The sequence below is a fragment of the Aspergillus wentii genome (assembly GCF_001890725.1).
Source record: "Aspergillus wentii DTO 134E9 unplaced genomic scaffold ASPWEscaffold_1, whole genome shotgun sequence".
Taxonomy (NCBI): domain Eukaryota; kingdom Fungi; phylum Ascomycota; class Eurotiomycetes; order Eurotiales; family Aspergillaceae; genus Aspergillus; species Aspergillus wentii.
In genome coordinates this window covers 2,579,205-2,602,646 of record NW_024467832.1, presented here as the reverse complement: position 1 = coordinate 2,602,646, position 23,442 = coordinate 2,579,205, and the positions used below count along the sequence as shown (strand labels likewise).

At 49.4% G+C, this 23,442-nt stretch overlaps 10 protein-coding genes across 10 annotated transcripts; 3 read left to right on the top strand and 7 right to left on the bottom strand.

The window, feature by feature from the left end:
• Nucleotides 1–357: 357 nt before the first annotated feature.
• ASPWEDRAFT_23129 (uncharacterized protein) lies at nt 358–5,370 on the top strand (the record flags this gene model as incomplete). The annotated part of the gene is made up of 3 exons (XM_040832446.1): nt 358–705; nt 765–3,470; nt 3,535–5,370. The coding sequence occupies 3 exons, from the start codon at nt 358–360 to the stop codon at nt 5,368–5,370; spliced, it is 4,890 nt and encodes a 1,629-aa protein (XP_040694680.1).
• Nucleotides 5,371–6,168: 798 nt separating this feature from the next.
• On the top strand, nt 6,169–8,330 carry ASPWEDRAFT_101741 (aspartate--tRNA ligase MSD1; the record flags this gene model as incomplete). Its single annotated transcript, XM_040827409.1, has 3 exons — nt 6,169–6,373; nt 6,448–7,154; nt 7,209–8,330. The coding sequence occupies 3 exons, from the start codon at nt 6,169–6,171 to the stop codon at nt 8,328–8,330; spliced, it is 2,034 nt and encodes a 677-aa protein (XP_040694679.1).
• A 261-nt stretch (nt 8,331–8,591) lies between these two features.
• On the bottom strand, nt 8,592–10,342 carry cox10 (protoheme IX farnesyltransferase; the record flags this gene model as incomplete). Its single annotated transcript, XM_040829188.1, has 1 exon — nt 8,592–10,342. The coding sequence occupies one exon, from the start codon at nt 10,340–10,342 to the stop codon at nt 8,780–8,782; it is 1,563 nt and encodes a 520-aa protein (XP_040694678.1). The 3' UTR covers nt 8,592–8,779.
• Nucleotides 10,343–10,529: 187 nt separating this feature from the next.
• Nucleotides 10,530–11,568, top strand: ASPWEDRAFT_34464 (putative monosaccharide-P-dolichol utilization protein). Its single transcript, XM_040834006.1, has 2 exons — nt 10,530–11,207; nt 11,268–11,568. Exons 1-2 carry the CDS (start codon nt 10,581–10,583, stop codon nt 11,541–11,543), a joined length of 903 nt encoding a protein of 300 aa, XP_040694677.1. The 5' UTR covers nt 10,530–10,580; the 3' UTR covers nt 11,544–11,568.
• A 175-nt stretch (nt 11,569–11,743) lies between these two features.
• On the bottom strand, nt 11,744–12,576 carry med8 (RNA polymerase II mediator complex subunit MED8; the record flags this gene model as incomplete). Its single annotated transcript, XM_040830103.1, has 2 exons — nt 11,744–12,353; nt 12,452–12,576. The coding sequence occupies 2 exons, from the start codon at nt 12,574–12,576 to the stop codon at nt 11,744–11,746; spliced, it is 735 nt and encodes a 244-aa protein (XP_040694676.1).
• Nucleotides 12,577–13,685: 1,109 nt separating this feature from the next.
• On the bottom strand, nt 13,686–14,892 carry ASPWEDRAFT_102057 (uncharacterized protein; the record flags this gene model as incomplete). The annotated part of the gene is made up of 3 exons (XM_040827441.1): nt 13,686–14,233; nt 14,294–14,533; nt 14,592–14,892. 3 exons carry the CDS (start codon nt 14,890–14,892, stop codon nt 13,686–13,688), a joined length of 1,089 nt encoding a protein of 362 aa, XP_040694675.1.
• Nucleotides 14,893–16,166: 1,274 nt separating this feature from the next.
• On the bottom strand, nt 16,167–16,985 carry ASPWEDRAFT_146166 (uncharacterized protein; the record flags this gene model as incomplete). Its single annotated transcript, XM_040829498.1, has 1 exon — nt 16,167–16,985. The coding sequence occupies one exon, from the start codon at nt 16,983–16,985 to the stop codon at nt 16,167–16,169; it is 819 nt and encodes a 272-aa protein (XP_040694674.1).
• Nucleotides 16,986–18,908: 1,923 nt separating this feature from the next.
• ASPWEDRAFT_23122 (uncharacterized protein) lies at nt 18,909–19,644 on the bottom strand (the record flags this gene model as incomplete). Its single annotated transcript, XM_040832445.1, has 2 exons — nt 18,909–19,462; nt 19,521–19,644. The coding sequence occupies 2 exons, from the start codon at nt 19,642–19,644 to the stop codon at nt 18,909–18,911; spliced, it is 678 nt and encodes a 225-aa protein (XP_040694673.1).
• Nucleotides 19,645–20,075: 431 nt separating this feature from the next.
• On the bottom strand, nt 20,076–21,632 carry ASPWEDRAFT_146162 (uncharacterized protein). The gene is made up of 4 exons (XM_040829497.1): nt 21,499–21,632; nt 21,331–21,432; nt 21,135–21,278; nt 20,076–21,080 (listed from the first exon to the last, which is right to left on the bottom strand). The coding sequence occupies exons 1-4, from the start codon at nt 21,535–21,537 to the stop codon at nt 20,157–20,159; spliced, it is 1,209 nt and encodes a 402-aa protein (XP_040694672.1). The 5' UTR covers nt 21,538–21,632; the 3' UTR covers nt 20,076–20,156.
• A 269-nt stretch (nt 21,633–21,901) lies between these two features.
• Nucleotides 21,902–23,339, bottom strand: ASPWEDRAFT_239330 (uncharacterized protein). The gene has a single exon (XM_040832544.1). It carries the CDS (start codon nt 22,930–22,932, stop codon nt 22,123–22,125), a length of 810 nt encoding a protein of 269 aa, XP_040694671.1. The 5' UTR covers nt 22,933–23,339; the 3' UTR covers nt 21,902–22,122.
• Between the last annotated feature and the right edge of the window lie 103 nt (nt 23,340–23,442).

Genomic DNA, 23,442 nt, shown 5'->3' with positions numbered 1-23,442 from the left:
GAATTATGCATCTTGGTCTCTGGCTAAGAGACCCGGAATTAAGCTCCAGACAGGCTGTTGTGCTATCCCTTGAATATGGCAATGGAATCCGCCAGTGCAACCCCAGCTTTGCCCTGCTTGACAGCCAGGAACCCGGAAGCAAGGGAGGCACAAGCAGCCCCATTCCTTTGCCTTAGCGATCATGGGATGCATACTGCACCCCCGCCGATCTGTGCGCTGTAGCGTCCGGAGCGTTGGAGAAGTTGAAGCATCCAGCTGCAGTGTCCCTCTCACCTGCATACTCTCCGCCCAACTACCTGCACATTCGATATTCAAGCTGCAGGTACCGGCAAAGATTTTCAATCGACTTATTGAGTGATGGTTTTGAATCCGGAAATTGCATCTGTGGTGACGGGCTCTTTGGGTTTGTTTTTGGTGGCTTTGGATAGCACACCCGCTGTGATAAGCATTGCACGACGATTTCGCGACAAGACAACATCGAACTGGCATCATGGATCACAAAAGAAGAGAGTACGATACCACGATGAGGATGGAGAGGCGTCAAAGAAGTCGGTGATGGGTTTCTCGGACAACTGGCAGAGATTTGGGATTGCGCTTTTCTCCGAGCTAGGATTGCTCGTGTCTTTACCACTAGCAATTATTAGCTCACTAAACGGGGGCAGGGATGGTTATTTGGTTCAGTCTTGGCTTCAAGTGGCTACTTGGGTAAGAGATTAACAGAACAGGCCAGAAGAAGGCTTGGAGTGCTGATAGAACCCCCTTAGGTGTTACTGACGATTCAAGCCGTCGCGTTTTTCACGGAGCCCTTGAACACTGAACGATTCAAACTGAGCTGTTATGCATTCTGGGCAAGTATTCTAACGATTTCTATACCGTGCATCGAGATTGGTCTTTCGTGGTCTGCCGGTCGTGTCTCATCGCTCACGACACCATCGATTGGACTTCTAATCGGACAAGTTGCAATCGCATTCCTGCGTGGGATCTGCTGTACCATGATCCCACGTCGACCAGATGTATTTTGGAATGGAAAGCTAGTCGACCAGGAATTTACAGCATCGATTTTCAGTCGATTCACCTTCAGCTGGGTCAACGAGTTGATGAAGTATACGGCACAAAAAAGATGCGTGGGAATCGAAGATTTACCTGAATTGCCTTTCGCTGCACGACCTGGGAACCTGCGAGCGCGATTTGAACAAGCAAGAAAAGGCCGAAAGTTATGGAAAGCCCTCATTGTTGCCCACTACCGGCCGATTCTTGTCCAGCTGATGCTCACTCTGTTCTCATGTGTTTTGAGCTTTGGACCGCAGATGGCATTATATGGGATCCTCAAGTCGCTGGAAACTCGCGGTATGGAATTAGGTGATTCTTCTGCTTCTTGGCTCTGGGTTGTAGGTCTGGGTGGTTTGATGGTCTTGTCGTCGAGCATTGATTCTTGGCTATACTGGATCATCTACTCACAGATTGGTATACCTGTTTACGAAGAACTGGCTGCAACTATCTTTGCCAAATCTATGCGACGAAAAGATGTTAAGGAAATGCAGCAGTCTAATGGAGGAGGACATTCAAACTCGGATTCATCAGAACCATTGATTGACGACGGCGAAGAGGAGAATGACGAAGAGGAGGATCTCGAGAAGAGTCGTCAAAGCGTCATCAATTATGCGGCCGTTGATTCCAAACGTATCGCCGATTTCGCAACTTACAACTACCTCATCCCTTCTGCCATTCTCAAATTGCTTATGGCATGCTTCTTTTTGGCTAGTCTGATTGGGTTCTGGAGTCTTCTGGCAGGGCTCGCTGTGTCTGCAATCGTTCTTCCAGTCAATGCTCGTCTTGCCAAAAGATATGCAAATTCTCAAGATCTTCTCATGAAACTTAGAGATCAGAAGATAGCGGTAGTGACAGAAGTACTTCAGGGAATTCGGCAAATCAAGTTCTCGGCACTCGAGGAGCAGTGGCAGAACAGAATCAGTGAGAAGCGCAATATTGAGCTTGACTCGCTGTGGACATCATTTCTTTACAGCACTGCACTGGTTTCACTCTGGATACTTGGTCCTCTTATGCTTTCGGCTGCCTCATTGACAGCTTATGTATTTATTCACGGAGAATTGACAGCGTCCGTGGCCTTCACTGCCATGTCAATATTCGGTTCCCTGGAACTATCGATGGCCAGCTTGCCGGATCTCTTGTCAAGGGTCTTGGAAGCGAAGATCAGCTCTGACCGCATTGAGAAGTATATGGACTCTCCAGAGAAAACACCAAATATACTACCAGGAAATCAGATTTCTTTCGAAAATGCTTCTGTGGCGTGGCCTGCAGATGGTCAAGGCGATTGGGATGATGGGAAACGCTTTGTTCTACAAAATATGGACCTGGCCTTCCCATTGAGAGGCCTTAGTGTTGTTTCTGGTAGAACTGGTTCCGGAAAAAGCCTTCTTCTCGCATCTATCCTTGGAGAGTGCGACGTCATTGGTGGTACGATCAGAGCCCCTGTTTCTCCATCCATTGGAGATCGATATGATCATCTGGCTACCGGTGCGAATTGGGTAATCGACTCTGCAATCGCTTATGTTGCCCAGATCCCCTGGATCGAGAATGCGACTATAAAAGACAATATTCTGTTCGGGTTACCATTCAATCCTGCACGATACTGCAAAGTCCTTTTTGCATCTGGGCTTGAGAAGGATCTTGACATGCTTCCCGATGGCGAACTGACTGACATTGGTGCAAATGGAGTGAATCTTAGTGGCGGACAACGATGGAGAATTACGCTTGCCAGAGCATTTTATTCCAGAGCCGGCATTCTGATCCTGGACGACATCTTCAGCGCTTTAGATACTCATACCGGCCGCCATGTCTATGAGCACGGTCTGACTGGTGAAATCTGCAAGAACCGAACCAGAATCTTGGTTACACATCACGTCTCACTCTGCATGCCTCAGACCGATTATTCTGTTTTGCTCGAGAATGGGGGTGTCAAATATGCTGGTACAATCGAGGAATTGAGAAGGACCAACAGCTTAGAGGATATCATTTTACAGGGCCGCATAGCTGAGCTAGAGGGTCTTGTCGAGCTTGAAGCTAGGGAACCCGAGCAACCCCTTCCCGTTACGCCGCAAAACAAACGATACTCCCAGTCGAGCAAACGAACCTCTATCATCAGCAACAGGAATTCAATCCTGAGCAAGAGAAGTTCAACGTACAGTAAACGCAGTTCGACTTTCAGTAAAAGAAGCTCCACCTTCAGCAACCAGAGCTATGCTTTCAGTCAAGGAAGCTCCGCTTTCACAAGCAATGAAGAAGTGTCTGATGATATCCGAGTGAAGAAGTTTGTTCAAGAGGAAAGTCGCGGAACAGGGTCGATACCACTTTCTGTTTATACAACTTACCTCAAGAAGGGCGGCAAGGCATGGATTTGGGCCCTTGTGCTCATGACTTATGTCACTTATGCCAGTCTGATGGTTATACGGGTAAGTCAACAAAGCCTGACACTCTTTCCTTCATATAGCCTTTGATTTCTAATTTTATGAGCAGTCATGGTGGGTTAGTGTCTGGACCAGCTCGGCCGACGATGATAAGCAACCGTGCCCTGTTCTTACTGTTATGGACCAAGTGAACCGGCCGATTGTGGCCCAAGAGGATGATAATCTTCCTCTTTACCTTGGAGTCTATGTTGGCATATCACTGGCCGGTTGTGTTATTGGATGCGTCAAGTATTACCTGCTGATGTGCGTTTCGATCCAAGCCTCGAGGAATCTGTTCAATGATTTGATGCAAACTGTTTTACGGGCACCTCTACGATGGCTGGACACAGTTCCATTGGGCCGTATCGTCAACCGACTCACATCCGATATTTACATGGTCGATGTAAGACTTGGCTATGACGTTGGATTTTTCACCTTGAAGGCATTGGAGATTGTAGGAATTTTGATTGCTGGGGCATTTGTTTCCCCCCTGGTCATCATTTTCGCAATTGCTTTACTCGCTCTGTGTTTGAAGCTATCCATGACCTACTTGACGGCTGCTCGCGAACTCAAACGGTTGGAAAGTAGCGCAAAAAGCCCGATATTCGAACAATTTGGTTCTAGTCTGTGCGGCTTGATAACCATTCGGGCTTTCAGCAAGACAGATAACTATGTCAGTATCATGTATTCGAAGATCAGCCGTCACGCACAAGCTTCATGGAACCTTTGGTTATTCAACAGATGGCTGGACTTCCGAATGAACCTTGTCGGAGCTCTCTTCGCAACAGTCACAGCAGGTCTCGTGATTTACGTACCAAGCATATCCGCTTCTCTGGCAGGGTTTGCTCTGGGCTTCGCCCTGCAGTATAACTCTGCTGTTACCATGGTATTGCGCCAATATGCTAACCTTGAGCTTGACATGAATGCCACAGAGCGTGTCATTGAATACTCGAATATCGAGACTGAGAGCCAGGAGGGGGCGAGTGCGCCTGCTGCTTGGCCTACAGAGGGAAGAATAGAAGTTGAAGACCTTGTTGTTGGGTATGCGCCCGGGCTTCCCCCTGTGCTGAACGGGCTTTCGTTCACTGCAGAAAAGAACCAAAGGGTCGGTGTTGTTGGACGCACAGGTGCCGGAAAGTCATCCTTGACATTGGCATTATTCCGTTTCCTCGAAGCTCGCGAAGGCCGTATATCCATTGACGGTGTTGATGTGTCGAAAATTAAGCTCCATGATCTACGGAGCCGTCTCGCCATCATTCCTCAAGATCCAGTGCTGTTTTCTGGAACTATCAGGTCAAACTTGGACCCATTCAGTGAACATACTGACACTGAGCTGTATGATGCACTGGAGCGAGTCAACTTGGCCTTCTTCGAAGACACTGAAACATTGGCATCCAGCTGGACGGCCCCTGGCCATATGACAAGGACGACCACACCGATGAGCACAGCAGAAACGCTGGGATCGATCAATCCTGAGAACCCGAAAGATAATGGCGGCCTGTTCTCTTGCTTGTCTTCTTCTGTGTCGGAGGGAGGGCTAAACTTCTCTCAGGGCCAGCGGCAGCTTCTCTGTCTGGCACGCGCCATTGTAGCGCGGCCCAAGATCATGGTTTTGGACGAAGCAACCTCGGCCGTCGACATGGAGACTGATGCTATGATTCAACGCTCCATCCGTGCTGAATTTGGCCACAACGCGACAACACTGTTGGTAATTGCGCATCGACTGAGTACCATTGCAGATTTCGATCGTATCCTGGTTATGGATGCCGGCAAGGCCGTTGAGTTTGGAAGCCCCCAGGATCTCATGGCGATTGAAGGGGGCGTGTTCAAGAACTTGGTGGAAAACAGTGGCGAGAGGGATATAGTGGAAGGGATGATCATGGGAGACAGGAGTGATCTGGTATGAAAACGCTCGAGACACACAGGCTCTTGTCTTTTGCTTTGGCTTTGTTCATTTGTACAGCACCGTAAGCTTTATGTATTTTTAATTGTCGGACCAACAGAACAGATATTTCAAACTAAAATGAAGATACCAAAGTGAACAACTTATTTCAGAATGATTTCATTTCCAGGCCTAGGCTAATAACCAAGAGCATCTGAGAGCTAACTAGCAAAATCGCGGCTGACATTGAGAGAACCATTATCATCAAGGTGCCCAGCCTCTCATGGAGACAGCAAACACCCCTCAAGGATCCATCTCAACGCATACGCCAGAACTCCCTTGCCCGCAAGGGAAACACCAGCCAAGTAATTGTTGGGATCAGAGATGCCTTCATCGCGTCCGTGAAGTAACAAGGTGGGTGTGCCGAACGCCTTTATCATCCTCCCTCCATCCCGAGTCCTGAAGCCCTTAAGCCCCGAAGGAAGAGCCGCAGGATTCCTGGAGGAGAGATCGATATCAAATATAACACACTAGGCTTTCATCATTTAAGTAAAAACTTGGAAGGATGAAGAAGAAAAGAAGAAGAAAAGCTTCGCTTTTTCCGCCGCCTTTTTTTTTTGTAGTGGGCCCTCCCGCGCTAGTCTGTGTCTGGAAGGCGGCATGATTCTGCCACATCGTCTTTCGATCGTGGATTCTGCGTTTGAATAGCTTCATCTTGTCAATTGCTTCTGCTGTAGAGCAGTTCGTCGTCTATTCATATTCTAGCTGTTGGATAGTCAATTGAGTGCGGAGACTTCATATATACCCACAATACACGCCAGAATGTTCTTGGGCAGCGTGGGACGACATTCCCCTCGTCTCCGCTCCAGCTACATCGGGATCTCGAATTACCTCCGCGGCGGACGAACAGCATCCTTACGATCTCGATTTCCTTCATACAGGGCATTCCATCGCCAGCCATGTCTGAGAGAACAGACTCAGGTTCCTACATCCCATGCTTCTCTGCTAGAACGGTATAAAAAAGCTGGTACGCACATGCATGCTCCCTATCGTTCTGCATTTGTTATTTGTGAGCGAGATGCTAACGCTGGATATTTGCAGTTGAATTCCCTCCAGCCACCCATGATTTCGAATCTTTCCTCTCTCAGGCTGCCGCAGGCCAGGAGGTCACCCTTCACGGCTACCTCGGGAACCGAGCGGACCTCTCCAAGAAGCTGTCCTTTGTACGCCTGACAGACCCTACGATGAAACACAATGTCCAGCTCGTTTCCTTCGCCAAGAATGACGCTTTCGAAAAGCTAAAGGCACTTAGTACAAATAGCCCCGTGGCAGTAAAAGGAAAGGTCCAAGCGAAGAAGGGCAAAGGATCAGATGCGGAGAAGAGCGATGCGTGGGAGGTCCATGTGGAGGAAATTCATCCTCTCAATGACTTCCCGAAGGATATCATCATCACACCCGAGACAGTCTTCTCGCCTGAACAGAGGTATCTTCAATTGCGTTCCGACAGTGAATTGCGCGATGCCCTCCGATTCCGTGCTCAGGTGCATAATGTCTGCAAGGAAGAATTGGAGCAATGCCGGCCTGGTTTTGTCGAGATTGAGACTCCGCTCCTTTTCAAATCGACCCCGGAGGGTGCTCGTGAATTTTTGGTGCCAACTAGGAGACGCGGTCTGGCTTATGCTCTGCCACAAAGTCCCCAGCAATACAAGCAGATCCTTATGGCCAGCGGAATCCCGAGATATTATCAGTTTGCGCGTTGTTTCCGAGATGAAGATCTTCGGGCTGATAGACAGCCAGAGTTTACTCAGGTATGCGATCCTTATACTGTCTCCTGAATAGTCATTCCCTAACCTCTGCGCTAGCTCGATCTGGAGATGTCTTTCGCTACTGGCGAGGATGTTATGCGAACTGTTGAAGGTGTTATCCGCAGACTCTGGTCAAAGCTCATGAAGGACCCTGTCCCATCTGGTCCCTTCCGGAGATTATCCTACCAAGAGGCCATGAGCCGATACGGTTCTGACAAGCCCGACACTCGGTTTGGAATGGAAATTTATCGGATTGATTATCTTCTTCCTGTCGACCTTGTCAACAAGATTACCCCATTGACCGAACCGATTGTAGAGATTTTCAAACTCGAAAACAGCGAAAATGATCCCGCTGCTACCTCGAAATTCATCAGTGAGTTCCTAGACTCGCCTGCCGGTGCGCCATTCAACAACAATCCCGAAGGCGGACCAGGCATTTTCGTCTATGATGCGAAGAAGCCCCTTTGTGGCCTGCAGCCTTTCGGCTTCGAGGCCGCGGAGCACGTCGAGGATTTGCTCGAACCTGACCACGGTGACCTCATCGTCATCCAAGCACGCAAACGAGCCCCCTTCTCTGGCGGCTCAACGCCAATTGGCGACCTCCGTCGCGCTCTACACTCGGCTGCCGTCGCCTCTGAGTTCAAGCCAGCACCCACGGGATTCGAGTTCCAATGGATCGTCGATTTCCCTCTCTTTTCGCCCTCGAGTGACTCCGAGCCTGGCCAGGGTGGTGCCGCGGGCATATCCTCCACCCACCATCCCTTCACAGCTCCAAAGTCGGCCGCAGATGTCGACATGCTCTTGACTGACCCCACCCAAGCCGTGGCTGATCACTATGACCTTGTGGTAAACGGCGTGGAGCTGGGCGGTGGCAGTCGTCGTATCCACGACGCAGCGGTCCAAGAGTTCATCCTCCGCGACATTCTCCAGATGAAGCCCGAACGACTGGCTGATTTCACACATCTGCTGGACGCCCTGCGGGCAGGCTGTCCGCCACATGCTGGATTGGCGCTTGGATTTGACCGTCTCGTTGCTGTCATGCTGGGCAAGGAGTCTGTGCGGGATGTGATCGCATTCCCCAAGACAGGAAAGGGCGGCGAGGATGCTATGGTCAAGGCTCCAAGCCCTATGACCGAGGAAGCGCTGGAGACTTACCATCTCCTTTTGAGGGAGAATTAATTCTGAGACTTTGACAAGACCTGAAGTTCTCGAGGATCAAATGTATACTGGAGCAGGACTATGGTTGTACGATTTCATTCTAAACGCGATACCCAGTCTCATCTCATGTTGTATAATAGTTGGGTGTATGAATATAAAACAATGTTAATTTTTTTTTTCAAATTTCTCAAAGATACAAGATTTGTGTGCCCACTAAAAAAAGAAAAGTGCTAAATATATCTACATTTGATCAAAGATAGGAGTAATCCATGAATAAATCGTATCACCTGTTGTACAACAAACGCCACCACCTTTTCCTGTAAACCGAAACAGGACGGGGTAAATCTAGATAAACGAAGGATAAATGAGTGAAGAAAGCCGCGTTGACTGCTCCAGTATCTCTGTCTTCGCCAGATTTATCATTTCAGCTGAACAAAACATGTCGCTGATATGAAAGGGTTAAGGGAGCCCTACTGGGCAGTCTGTCGGGAGACAACAGCTCTGCCCTGGCTCTCGTTCTCTTCTTCGTCTTCATAGTAGAGATAATCATCTTCATCCTCTTCCGGTTGACCAAAAGCGTTTCTCCAAACACCATCCCAAAGACCCTTCTTCGTGACCAAGCCTCCGACCAGGAGAATTGGGAGTTGCCAGATACTGGCCCAGAACAGACCGCGGGCGGTTCCGTTGGCGCCCTGGTGCTTCCAGAATCGGTATGCCTCTTTCACCAACCAACCATTGGCAACCGTGCTTCCAACGAGGAAACCATGACCGACGACACCAACCCACCATAGACCGATGGAGATGGGGAACATCAGAACGGAGTAACGGAGGGCAACACGAGCATTCCGAGCGGGGTTCGTCCAGCACATCATCTTGTATCCGGCCGCTTTGTACTCATCACGAATAACGTGAGACAGAGCATTGAAATGCGGGAATTGCCAGGCAAAGAGGATACCACCAAGAAGCCAACCACCAATGCTATCTTCACTCAGGAGGAAATCCCGCCATGTGTCATGGCCTGTAGTCGCTGTTTGGCCTGCCGCAGCGACCCAGCCCATTAGTGGAGGAATACCACCCACAACAGCACCCACCCAGGTGTTGATCACATGAATTCTTTTCAGTGGCGTATACACGAAGGCGTAGAGGAAGATATTGCTGGCCGAGAGCGCTGTCACCGTAGGGTTGGTTCCGACATAGAGCAGCGTGAGACCCGATACAGCAGTCCCAATGGCGAACAGAACAGCCGCACGGCGAGAGAGAAGACCCCGAACCAACGGCCTGTTACGTGTTCGTGACATTTGCGCATCATATTTGGGTTCGAAGAGCATATTCAATGTGTTTGCACTGCAAGAAGACAGAAATGTACCCGTGGTCAAGTAGATAAAGGTCAGGGTCGAGGTTGAGAGGGTAGGAAGCGGAGCTATGGACGGGTCGAGGGTGAGGAGCGAGGAGATAGGATACATTCCATAGGCGGAAGTCGTCGTTAGAACGATCAGGAACGAAAGACGAGGCTTTGTGAGGGCGAGGAAAGCGGCCAATTTACGGCGCAGGGAGGTTGCGGGGAGCGCAGACGAAAAGGACGATAATTGCGCAGAGGCATCTGGTGGAATGACGGGTTCTGCGCCATTGTTCCTTGTTGATTCTTCCCTTAAGCGTTTCCTCCTTCGATGAGGCAATTCCTCTGAGCTGGCTTTCTCGGTGCTGGACGTTGAAACGGTCTCGTTTGACGACGCGGCGGGACTCGCGGGGGAGGAAATGGTGGAATTGGTGGAAAATGAGGAGAGCAACCCATCCTTTCCCAATGAACCATCTGCCGTTCGATTTGCAGAGAAATAAGACTTATGAAAAGTCACCGAGGGAGATTGGCCATCAGCCACTCCAGAACCCGATCTCAGACGGGAGGACGAAAGGAACCCGCGGGATACGGAGGGCGGTTGAACGCTGCGAGCCAGACGCCCAAAGCATCGAGAACACAGAATCGAAGAGTCCCGAGCCGATCCTGGCCTCAACAGAGAGGATCGGAGGGGGATCATGGCGGGGAGCGCATGGAGAGGAGGGGATGAAGCCGGGCAAGAAAGACGCAGCACAAAGCGAAGTGGAATCCTCGATCGCCGCAGTTGGGGAATTCCCCGGCGGGCGGCAGCGACCACACGTGCAATTATGAATCTCGGCGCTGCGGTTGGCTTTTATTTTTTATTTTTATTTTTGTACAGATTTCATCGCCAACACAGCACTTCGTCTCTGGTCGCTCCCCAGTCCATCGCACTCACCATGGACATCCTTCAGAAATCCGTCATCCAGCCTCTCCAGCCGCTGCTGCGGCCCGTCGCGTCCTCTCTTCCCGAGCCCGTTCACGATGTTATTGTTTCGCTGATCGGATCGTCGTGCCATAACGCCTTGGTCGTGGATCTCGATGTCACCAAGGATTCTGCCTGTACTTCTCTCGCTATCTCCAAGGCTCTGGGAGTGGCCATCGTTGGCGCCAGTGCTATCGTGAAGGTCCCCCAAATCTTGAAGTTGATCAGCTCTCGTTCTTCGGCCGGTGTGTCGTTTGTGTCGTACGCTCTGGAAACTGCCAGTCTGTTGATCACACTCTCCTACGGCGTGCGCAACCAGTTCCCCTTCAGCACATACGGAGAGTCGTCCTTGATCGCTATTCAGGATGTGGTAGTGGGCGTTTTGGTTCTGAGCTTTGCCGGTCGACCAACTGCTGCCGCGGCTTTTGTTGCTGTTGTCGCTGCCAGTGTGTACACGTTGCTCTTCGACCAGACCTTGGTGGATGCGCAGACCATGGCATACCTGCAGGCTGGTGCTGGAGCTTTGAGCCTGGCCAGCAAGGCACCCCAGATCTACACTATTTGGAGTGAGGGAGGCACCGGACAGTTGAGCGCATTCGCGGTATGTGAAGCCTGCTGATATCGCAACATTACAGCTTACTGACTGATTTTTTCTGTTTAGGTCTTTAACTACCTCGCCGGTTCTCTGTCCCGAATCTTCACCACCTTGCAGGAGGTCGACGACAAGCTCATCCTCTACAGCTTCGTTGCTGGGTTCAGTTTGAACGTGATCCTGGCAGCACAGATGCTGTACTACTGGAACAGCCCTGCGAAGCCCAAGCAGGCCAAACAGGTCGAGCGCACTTCCAGACCAGTGGAGAAGACACCTGTCGCAGAGAGCTCCGGTGTATCTCCCAAGCCTTCTGGAAAGACACCCACCACCCGCCGACGGGGTTAGATTACATTTCTTGCCTATCTTTTTCAATATAACTTTTAATTTGCGGGTTTCAAGAGTTGTTCATGTGATTTGTAGATCGTATTGCAGTACTGAAGCTGCTTTCGCATTCGTCGCAAGATGTCTTGTAAGTCTGCATTGTACATATTGCTAGCTTGAGCCAGACCATTGGGCACCGACGTAGTTGGCAATCGTGCCAACAATTACCGCTGCTTCGGAGGCATCCCAGTAGTCATAAATCTCAAAATATCATCCAACGGCAAAGCCGGTGCCACGATCTTCTGCGACGCATCAACCTCGCCCACACCAACACCAGGACCGGCAACCTTCCGCGGCCCCCCAACAATCTCCATCTCCTCATCCTCTCCCTCCCCCTCTTCATCATCCTCTTCATCTTCCTCCTCCTCCTCCTCATCATCATCCAACTGCCTCACCAACCCCGTAACAACATTCTGAACCCCCATCTCCTTCTCTTCCAACGTAAAATCCCCACCCCAATTCCTCCGTCTCGCCTCCTGGTTCGCCTCAACAGGCGCCCAGTCCCACAACTCCGCCAGATGGCGCTCGCTGAGCGCGTCCTTGTCCTCCAGCGCAGACGCGCCCGCTATCCGACCGCGCGATACCCATTCGTCGACGCGGGGGTCGAGTTTCGTTCGTAGGAGTTGCTCGAGGGTAGGGGCTTGCGTGCGCCCGGGGTATTCCGGACCTGGGTAGGCGACGAGGGAACCGAAGAGGTCTTGGTTGTCGGAGAGTTGTTCGGAGACGCTGACGAGGTTGTTGGAGATGATTGTTGCTTGGGTTTGGAGGGAGGACCTGGGTTGGCTTTGTCAGTATTTATATTCATCTTCAATTCAATTCGGGTTGAGGTGTTGTGTTGGTTGCTCTGGAAGAGATGGGAGGGGGGATCTTACCACTGTGGAAGGGGATCGCTCTGGTTTAAGCTGCCAATTAACGATGCCAGGGAACGAGTGAGTTGTACCAGCCGTTGGCGGGATTGTTCGAGGACTTTGACCTGGTCGTGGGTGAGAGATGACATGTTGACGATGCGTATGTCGATGTGTATGGTGTTATTTTGTCAAGGTGGTTAGGTTTGGTTTGGACAGAAAGTGAGGAGAATAAAGAGGGCGTAGAGAAAGTTGGAGATGGAGAAATTCCCCACCGACATGACATTAGTACTATGCATACTATCATTATCACAGCACAGAAAATACATGTAACAAGCAAAGAAACCTAACAACCGATAAATGATAGCATAGCTAGCTCAAAAATATACAACACAATCACCTCTTCATAAGCCGTTTCTCATGGTAACCACTCCTATATGATTCTCCCACATAAAGTATGGATCTCTTCTCGAGTCTGTTCCCTCTCAACAGCTCAAAGAAAAGGCCCTGTAAAGATGAAGTATACTCATGATGAATCAGCAAAGTCTGGTTGCCATTAAATCTACCAAAGCCCATAATTATCACAAGTTAGAGAGTTAATAAACGATACTAATAACAGTACAAGAGAGAAAGAAAGAGAGACATGTATAAATAGATCAGTAGACACCCCTCAACTCCCTCGTCCCTCTTGGCGGCGCTCCCTGAAACAGTTGACATCCATCCTCATCCAATCCACGACTCCCAAGGCCGTGTTTATTTTTAGCCAAGGGTCTTGGTTTCTTCAGCTGAGGGGGGAAGAAAGGATCGTGCAGCCAGTATATAAAGACCCTGGGAAGTGGGTTGTCATTGTCATCTGAGTATTTCTGTTCATTATATTCAAGTCACATTATCACTTCCACTACTTCTTATTATTTCTCTCGCCTTTCTTGCAACAATATTCTGATGCCAGATCATGATGATCGCTGGAATAACAAAATGTCATCTGAACGCCATACATCCAACGTTACAGATAGAACTCAAAAAAGAGGAGATGATATCAACATAGGCAGCGATTGGGAATCGGGGTATATATCGAGAGCTTTCAATATAGCTTCAGGTATCCAAAAGAAAAAGGAAAGTAACACGACAAAAAAAAAGAAAAAAGATGTGAAGGAGACAGGGTGACAGTATGTCTGAATCAATCTTTGGATGAGCACTGACAAGACTAGAATACTGTCATACAACTCCTAGTATATTACCAGGGGCCATGTCAACCATCGATTCATTGTTTCGGCACCGCATGAGAATGTGTGATTTCATCCTTCTCGTGCTCGGCAGAAGGGCCCATCGTCGACACTGCTACACCCGGTTCTGCAAAATTGGACTTGGCATATCCCACATTCTGCCCATGTCCATCGGTATCGACGAAGCCGAAGCCCGGCCCATAACCACCAGGGTACATCGCCGGGCTATACATGCCCTGCTGGTGAGGGTATTCTTGGGGATATTCACCCCAGTTACCCGGGGTTGTGATGGTCGTATCGTGCCAGCGCGCATGCAGATGGTCTGAATGACGCTTTCTACGAGCCTCCCTCCGACGCCAGCGGATAAAGAAAAAGCAGCACATCGCACTGGCGCCTACCAGAATCACGAAGCCCATGATCGGAAGAGCAATGACCAAGGCGAGATTTGTGTTTCCAGATGAGCCCGAGTTTTGGAATGCGAGTGTTGAAGGAAGCAGCGACTGCGTGAAGATTCTCCCAGGACTAATGTCGAACGCAGTACCGGTAGGATTACGAATGTGGCAGTTGTACCGAATGGACTCGAGGACTAGAATTCAACAGGTCAGCACGATATCTCCAGCAAAGCTATGGGGTTTATCAAACGCACAGTTCGCCAGGTACACCTGGGTGGTGGTCAGATTATAACAAAACTGGCAGGTGTCGATCACATTATCGGCAAAGGCCGTCGAGCCGCAGAGGGTATCAAAGGTGCTTTCATCCGGGCTGAGCAGATTGTTGTTAAGCGCCGGACTCAACGTATCGCAAGAAACGACACAAGGTGACGATATATTGGCTACCTGCTGGGGAAATCCGTAGACGCAGCTGGTAAAAGCATATCGAAGATTATCTGCCAAGTAAGTTAGGACATCTCTCACGATCGCCTTCTATGGTTTCTCTCAACGTACAAAGGCCCCATTGCACATCTGTCTCCTGGGTTGTCGAATCGACGTAGGAGCTTTTCAATTGACAATCAACGCAAGACTGGAAATTGTTTCCCTTCGTTGTACCGTTGTACTGGCGGTCCAAACAGACAATTTCAGACGAGGTTGTGTTGGTTGTCTCTCGATGGCAGACACTCTCGCATGGCGAGCCCGCAGCCGTAGACAACCCAAGAACCACAGGCGTAAAATGGCTAAGCAAAAGAATCGCAACGACCAGAATCATCGTAGATCTTGAGCTTGGGCCCAGGCCCAAGAAACCAAACATTATTGGTTCAGAAAAAATCATGCAAGAGGGTATGTATACACGATCGGGTTGCTTTCTTTTTCTCCTCCCACTACGACAACCAAGAGGATGAGGCCGAGCGCCGTGATGGTAACGACTTTCGCATCGAATAAATCAAAAAAAGAAGAGGTCGCAGCTGGGGAAGAAAAGCGACCTGATAAGTTCGACGAGCTAAAAGGATCAACCTTTTTGTGTCAAATCCAGCAAACGGTACGACATGCTTGGTACCTCTTGGATAGATAAAAGAACAAGACCGGCGGGGGAAGAGAGCAAAAGGCCGTGACGGCGACGAACTGGGCCAGGATGTGAGTCTCGAGCGACCAAACGCGAGTCAAATCGAGCGAAGCACACGCTATGTGTCCAAGTATGATTCTGGGCGCTAAGAAAGCCGCTCACAGAGGTCGTCGAGGAAGCCCGAGACCCTCATCTCGCAGGACTCGCTCGTTGAGAGGCGGGGATGCTGCGTTCTGTGACGGATGATCCGACCGGGGAGCCAGACAAGCATCGTGGGAATTGTCCACTGGCAGCGCTTAACGGGGCGCTTTCCGTGTGATGAGCGACGAGCGCGACTTGAGATTGGAAGATGGCCGATTGTGACCGTGACGAGCTTTGCAGACCGTCGCATCGGCTGGTGATGGACGCTCGAGCTTCTCATTCGTCCACCGATCGACGAACCCCTCATCTTAGCTCGGCGCATTTCTTGGTTTTCTGTCCCATCACCACCATTTATCATCACTAACGAAAGAAATGGGAATCAAGGATCATGACACTGATTTCCATGGCGTGGTGGATGGGATGATGCGAGTATCCTTTTTGGTCGGAAATTCCAGGCCGAACAGTTGGAAAATGGAGGGAAAACAACAGGTGAAGTGCTTGGCGCTTACAGCTGGTATACAAAAGTCCATTTTCATTTGAGGAACCAAAGTTGTAAAAACTAACGATGGATATTCAAAATTCCGCTCCATTTATAAATCAAAATCGACTGCTTTCTCTATGACAAGAAAATAAAAAGTACAAAACGCCAATCCCTCCCAAAAATGAAGTAGACGCCACAATGCAAGTATCTTTCTCGCTGGTGGCACAAATAACAAATAGTCAATCAATATTGCTTGACGGCGCCCGGTAATAAGCCACAGAGATATCCCTGTTGGGATCACCAGGCGATCATGAAAGGAGTGTGTTGAGAGGAGTATAGAGAAGGAAACACATGGACAATCGACGATATCTATGGCCATAGAAAAAGCGAGAAGACGAAATTATCCATAAAGATCATCGTACGATGGCACCAGCTCATGTCTCTGGGTCGATTCAGAAACTCGATGCTTGTTATTGGACCGATGAGCGTTCTTCTTCTCTTGGTAAGCGGCATTGTATAGTAGTCGCGGGTCCTCTGATGTACCCGATGGAGTAGAGGAAGTGAAGCTGGTATGTTTCGAGCTCGCTGTGCCAGGCATAGATACAGACGGCTCAGTCAAAGTTGTTGTAGCCGTCGTGTTACTCTGTAGGCTATGCCGCATGCGTGACGTGACTGACAAAGGAGGTGACTTGGATGCGCGGTGGGTATAGTCTGCTTCGTCTAATCTTGTATCTCGAATGCTCTCTGAGCGTCGCCCTTTGAGAGAGCCAGAAGCAGCCGGTATGGAACTTGTATCTTCTGCTTCATCATCGGAGCTTTCATCCAGAGTACTATTCCCCCAACTACCTCCGTCTTTGTGGTCGCTTATCCCAAGACCCTGGCCTGGTTGTTTCTGCTTCCTCTTGAACCGGCGCTGTACATTGGCATCATAATGGCCTACAGGCATCGACATCGCGGAGTCTATTGAGACAGTTCGTTCGCCTGCAGTTTTGGGCCGTAGCATATCCCCAGCCCGAGGGGAGGCATTTTGCCGGTCGAGTGAGCTCAAGGAGCTGTTTCTCCATCGTGGCTCTGGCGACACATCTGGTGTGACAGTGATAGATGGTTGATCGCACCAGGAGCCCTCGTTGGGACTGCTGATTGAGAGATCCCCCCATCTATTATGCATCTCCGATGACACCTTTCGCTTTCGTCTGAATCTCCGCATGAATGCCGCCATGGTGTGTTAATTAAGAGGGTTTATCATAAAATTTGGAAGCCTGGAACGTCCACTGGATGTGTAAGCCAAGATTATGAAACAGTTGAGGGCAAAGTATCCACTTTGCAACCTGTAATATGAGTATTCTTACACAAAAGCCACTGGGAGTCTGTCCAGACAAAGCGAGCGAGTATGGTGGAGGAGGGGTTGAAAAGAATGAAAGAGGAAGTCGCTAGGCAAGCAAGCAGCCTACATGGATGGAGGTTATATCAAAGCACATCCATGGATGTAGTATGCAAAAAACACAACAATCCGTCCTTTGACATGGTGTTGGGATTAAAAGAATTTTTTTTCCTGCCCTGAATGAGTTCCCTTGAGCAACAGGCGTCATCCCAAGGCAGACCTCGCGCGCGATACTAGGACGTGTTATTGACCCGACAGTTTGGTTCACCCTCCTCTCCCTTTTCCGGCCGGTGGATGTTCTTGCAAAGCGCCGCCACTGAAGAGAGGGGAAAAGGGAAGATCACTTTTTGGCACTGCAGATATTGCGGCGCTTTTGAACCCGGGAGAAAAGAGGCAATCAAGACCAATGATCCTGAGGAATCGGAGCCGACCATCTTGGACAAGCCTGCTCGACCGAGTGCAGAACAGCTTACTGAGGATAGTGCACACGACAGAGTAATAGCAATGAGGGGGGACCGTCAACCAGAAGAGGTTTGCGGCGCAGTCATCTTGCAGGTCGGATATGTACCCATAACGACGGTCATGGATGAAAGTCGTAGCCCCGAGGCCCAACACAAGCAGCGCCTTGGCATGGCGCTTGCTCGATGGAATCACAGACTGCAAAAGAACCGCCAAAGGAGAAATAAGCCTTGCAAGACGAATTGACAGGGGTGGGAGTGATGAGCTGGAGAAGGACAGCCGCAACCTAGCCTCCTCCTAGCTGCCTGAAAGACCCTGGCGATGCAACATCTGGGTTCTGGATTCTCGCGATGAACAAAGACTGGAAGGTGGGTATCGCGCTGCCTCGCAAGACTGATGGGGCCAGTCGATTTGAATGAGTATGGTTGGTTGATGAGAAAAGAATTGGACTTGATCAAGACAAAAAGGGAAAAAGAAACCAACAGTCAGTCAATTAGTTCAGAAGAGGTTGGAGACGGAGGACAGGGAAGAGACTGGGATGAGGAGGGGTATGGCATGGAAGACTACAGGGAATCTCCATAACGGATGAGGCCTTTTTTTTCTTTTCCTTCTTTTATATTTTTGACTTTCTCTTTATGGATCCCGACAGCAGATGCAGAGTTGCAAAGTGGAGAGAAGAGGAGATGGTGGACTGAGATGAGGGGGTGAAATCGCCTCAACGAGCGATGCAAGAGGGCAAAAGAGCAGCCGAAGCGATCGCGAAGCTGGAGTAACAGTAACAGACCAGGATATTATCACCATATCACCAACAACACCTCTTCGCCTTCCTATTTCATTCATCAATTCGACGATTTCAATTAATTTGCTGACTGCTGATGGACAAGACTAATTGATCGTCCCGCTGTCCGGCGTTTTGGCCCAAACCATCCACAGAGCTTATCTACGCGCCGCGATGGAGTCATGGAGACGACTTGGGGCCCTTGAAGGGGTCATTCATTAATAATGGCCACGAATCATTTCCCTTGTGTTCTCCAGTGATCAGCAGTGGAAAAGAGACGAGTCAAATGGCGAAGCTACGGCGTACTTGGCGAGAATTGAACGGATTGTCTTATGTGAAAGCCCTAATGATTACCATGAAGTGGATAATCCAGCATAATATATCGGCCGTTTGTCGCCTGTCCAAGTGACTCCGTATAAACATTAAATGTACCCAGTGTTCAGTACTCCGTACACCGTCGCTTTGAGAAAGAAAAAAACCACCCAGAAAAGAAAAGAAAGAAAGAAATATTTCCATCCATCCACTCAGCCAAAATTGGTGATCAGTCTGGACAGCACCGGTTTAGGCCTCCGCGGAGGTCGCATTCCCTCCACTAACGGAATAGAAGGTGATTCTACAGACAATTGGCCCGTAGGGTAGGAAATGTTACTATCCAAGTGCATCGACGGTCGCAAGTCATCTTCTGGCGAGGGACCTCGAGCCGAGAGCAGGGCAGAATCCCTGGTATACTCCGGTGAGCTGTGGATGAACGAGAAAGGACGATTCTCTGGTGGAGGCGGCAAATGTGATGATCTTCTACCGTTATTGGGAGAGTAGACTGGTTGGACTTGGATGGAGGTTGGACGGAGATCCTGGTACTTGGAGGGATCGTATACAGGGAGTGAAGATGATAGTGTCTGATGATACGTTGGGGGACGGTCGGTTTCTCTAACGGGATTATAGTAGGATTGAGGCCGTGATGGATGCGTGTTGACTTTATAGGTTGGAGGCAGATGGTAGGCGAGAAGCTGCTCTTCGTGTCGCTGGATACGATCCCATCTGCGTTTCTTCCAGATCACGAATACAATCCCTGCAGTGACTGGGAGATGGTTAGAGTTGATGATGATGATGATGATAAAGAATGCGATGAGACTTACTGGCAATGACAGCAACGCCTCCAACGACGACTCCAATGATGATCTGATCCTGAGTTGAAAGCTCCCCTGATCCATCACCATCGGATCTTTTGTGCCATACAAGACTACCAGAAGGAAGGATCATGATGGGAGCTGACTGGGATAGGCCTGGTTCAAACACGATCTCATGGATTCTTGTAAGAAGGCCGAAACATTTCTAGAGGTTGAAAAAAGCTTCATGAGCGGGGAATTAAAGCATCTGGAATGAGGGGAAGCCGTGGTTTCAGAGTGGTTTATTTTGAGCTTCACGGTAAACAAAGATAGACTCGTCCATCCAGGAAGCTCAAAATAGCATCGTTCATCCTGCCTCGCATCTCGAGCTCCATCGGACGGTGCCGTTCATTGGCAGAGGATTTCTGTCCATCGCCATCGAAGCGCCGTGGACTCGTATCATCAGCGCTCAGGATGAACACAATTGGGCCACGTTGGTGTAGCGTCAAAGAATGGGCCTCGCTAGCGTTTAGGTGCATAAGGATGAGGATAATAATAATATGTCCTAATTATCTTCGAATAATAGTCTTGTTTCAATTTTTAGTAGTGAATATCCCTGCATACAACAATATACCAACACCAACACCAACAACAACAATAGAATCATCACTCTGCATACGGTCGATAAAGCGCGATTCCTTTTTCAGTTGAAAAGTCCAACGCCACGCCTTGTCCAACAAAATACACATATCCCTCCTTCAACTCCAATGTCTTGTCGGGGATATTCATCTTCCCACACCCCTTGGTGACTATCATGAGACTCGGTCCCAGAATCGACTTGTGCGTCTCTGTCTCACCAGCCCCAAGACTCGTCGCTAGGATATTGAACTCGGTGAATGGAGGCTTATACTCGTCTGTCCGACCATTCATCCCCTTGTCACTTTTTTTCCGCGACAGCATCGCCCCCTCGGGACTATGCGGTTTGAACGTCATGGCCTGCGCGAATAGATCCACGTTATCCCGCGCCGGACGGGGGCAGAATCCAGTATTGAGCACGTTATCAGACCGTGCCATGCATTCGACAATATCACCGTTGAGATAGGCATGGGGGCTATCGGCGGGCACACAGACAGCATCACCCGGTCCCAGCGTCATGTAGTTCATCAGCACCGTGGCAACCAGATTGCCGTTATCCGACTCAGAATACTGCCTGCGCAGACGCTCCAGGAGGCCAGGGATGTAGGAGTAGCGACCAAACTGTGACTCGGGGATATTCTGCAGCTCTTTGACCGTCTCGGCCACGACCACTTGCGGCATGCTCAGCAGCGTCTTGCACACCTGGCGGAGGAGATTATCGTCGAACTTTTCGTGGGGAGGAACAAAGCGTTCGAGTGGGTGCAGCTTCATGAGCTTCTGGATATCCTCGAGTGGTTTCCATCCTGCGAATAGCTCGAAATTCGACAAGGCCACTGCGATTTCGGGTTTGTGGTTGGGATCGCCGAACTTTTGGGGATCGGCTAGGTTGAGCTTCTCTGCTAGGGCCTTGTCTGGATGAATCTGAAGGGGGAGAGCTTGGGCAAAGGAGAGAATCTGATCGCGTTAGAAGGTGGTCAGAGAGAGATGAAAGAGAAAGGAAGAAAAAACCTTTGGCAAGAAAGGAATCTCTGGACCCCATCGATCCAGAACAGACTTCCCAATAAACTGCGGATTCTTCTTCAGATAGTCTGCCAATAATTCTCCTGTGGATAGCACATATGATGGGACTGTAGGGTATGTTCCCATCCACATCTAATCGTCGTCAGTGGGTGTCAATGTGGAAGAAAAAGAAAAGCCAACGCACCTCTGAATATAGCTCTGAATCTTCTAATTCGCCTGCCCCGGGCGTTTTGGACCACAACTGACCTGCCACGGAGTTTTTTCCTTTCTTTCCCCATGGGTCATGCTGTGTAGATGTTATTATCTATCTGTATTGGGATATCGTGGTATATCTGAATATCTGAACTCGTACCTTGCAGCCACATTTGAGCTGAACCACAGCATCAGCCATAATATAAGATAATAAAGAAAAATATCAAGAATCTATCTCGTTTCAAAAACGAAAAGAAGATACTAATTAAATATTACCAGAATATGTAGCAAATCGAAAAGTGTCCGTGTGAGGATTATCCGTCTATGTAACGGCCGAAAGAGCGACATTGACATGCCATTATCGTCATATGGAGATATGACTTGCTCGACTTCAGATAAAGCACATGAATTAAGCCATGAAGGGATCAGTATCCCACCAATAGGAATCTATCATCCATGAAATCAAGTTGGGGGCGTTTTCTGACGTCGGTTGATCAAGAGTGATTCAGTCTTGACGTCAGAGTCACATATGGTGATGGGTGGGAATACTCAGCAACTCGGTGGGATATTTCATTTATTATTATAGGGATGTTTTAATAATAATGTCAAGAATAGTTGTGAAAATGTAGATGCATTGTCAAATAATCTCATCATCGTACGACTCGTATATACTATCATCTACATGAAAACCGGGATAACCACCAACGCCTTGCATTAAGTTCAGTCATTCTGATCAACCAAAACAAAACAACAATACCTAGTATATCAAATCAAGCCAAATCAATCATTCGTATAGATCCTCTGCATCCGGCACCATGGTCATGGTCAACCGCGAGGACGCCTTCTTCCTTCCCACTGCCGGATTCGCAACCACCACCCGTCCACCTTGTATGCCTGATGCCCTACGCGGATCAAAGCTGTTTTTGTGACTCGATCGCGAGGAGGACCGATAATCATCGCAGTAGTCGTTTTCGTCATCATAGTAGCCACTTCCATACTCATGGCCATGCACGGGTTCAACTTCGACCGAGTATTTTCTCGAACTCCCACGGGAGCTGACCGAGGGGCTGCGGGGTGGGAGTGATCCCAGTTCTTCGTTATATCGTGTGCTGGCTGGGATATACCGGAATCGTGAAGCCCGGCGGTCATGGTGCTGGGCGGTTGTCTTCTCAGCCACCTCGTTGAGATAATCTTGTCGGATGGGTTTGTATGCAAACTCCGACCTCTGATCTGCAAAGTGTCGTAGTCGGTCGTCCTCGTCATGATGGGTGTCTGGTGCAGCAGCCTTAGAACGAGGGCCAAGACGCATCGACAACCGACGAGGGTTTAATGTGCTGATGGAAAAGGAGTTGCGGCGGGATGAAGGCGTTGTATCCGTCGAGGTAGTCTCATCCTCGTCTGATGACTGTCGAGAGCGAGGAGAGCAGTCGGGTACAAACCCTGGACCGTATCCCAGTTTCCGATGGGATGATTGATGAGGGTTGTTGTATTGGCTCCATGAGCCTTCTGTCGGGGCGGAGATGGCGACATCCCCCCATCTGGCATGGAGGGGTTTGCGCGAGTCATGTTTGCGGAATGGGTTCAACGCTGTCATGATGGGAGAGTGTGCTTGGGATTTATTCCAGTCGATGATAGAGGGCAGCCAAAGAAGATGATAGAGTCAACTCGAAGAGTGAAGGAGAGAAATCATGATATAGTATGAGAAGGCTAGACACGAAAGAAGCACACCAACAACTCCCAGGCAGCCAACACCAACATCCAACAATCACAAGAGAAGGCAGACCCTTGATATTAAGTTGCTGCTGATCTCCTGCACGAAAGAGTCATCGACCACCAGTCCAGACAGGGGCACGAGGACAAATTACGTCTTGCAGACAAGACCAACAAGCCAAGGCAGTGAGGGGAAATCAAGGCCAACAACAGACAACAGTGCATAAAGAAGCGAAGACAAAGAATTAAAGAAGCATATCAAAGTTAACCACATTCAAGACGAATCATCAACTTCAAAAGGAACAATAAGCCTTTGCCCAGACACAAGCCGTTTGAATCCGATTCGATTGCACTCGAGCCAGTGATGGCAGACGAAGATATAAAAGTTTTGGCC

Coding starts and splice junctions, on each gene's coding strand:
- ASPWEDRAFT_34464 (XM_040834006.1), top strand. CDS start 10,581: ATGGACATCCTTCAGAAATCCGTCATCCAGCCTCTCCAGCCGCTGCTG. Junction 11,208..11,267: donor GACAGTTGAGCGCATTCGCG/GTATGTGAAGCC, acceptor TTTTCTGTTTAG/GTCTTTAACTACCTCGCCGG.
- ASPWEDRAFT_146162 (XM_040829497.1), bottom strand. CDS start 21,537: ATGGCTGATGCTGTGGTTCAGCTCAAATGTGGCTGCAAG. Junction 21,433..21,498: donor AGCTCAAATGTGGCTGCAAG/GTACGAGTTCAG, acceptor ACATCTACACAG/CATGACCCATGGGGAAAGAA. Junction 21,081..21,134: donor AGATTCCTTTCTTGCCAAAG/GTTTTTTCTTCC, acceptor TAACGCGATCAG/ATTCTCTCCTTTGCCCAAGC.
- ASPWEDRAFT_239330 (XM_040832544.1), bottom strand. CDS start 22,932: ATGACAGCGTTGAACCCATTCCGCAAACATGACTCGCGCAAACCCCTC.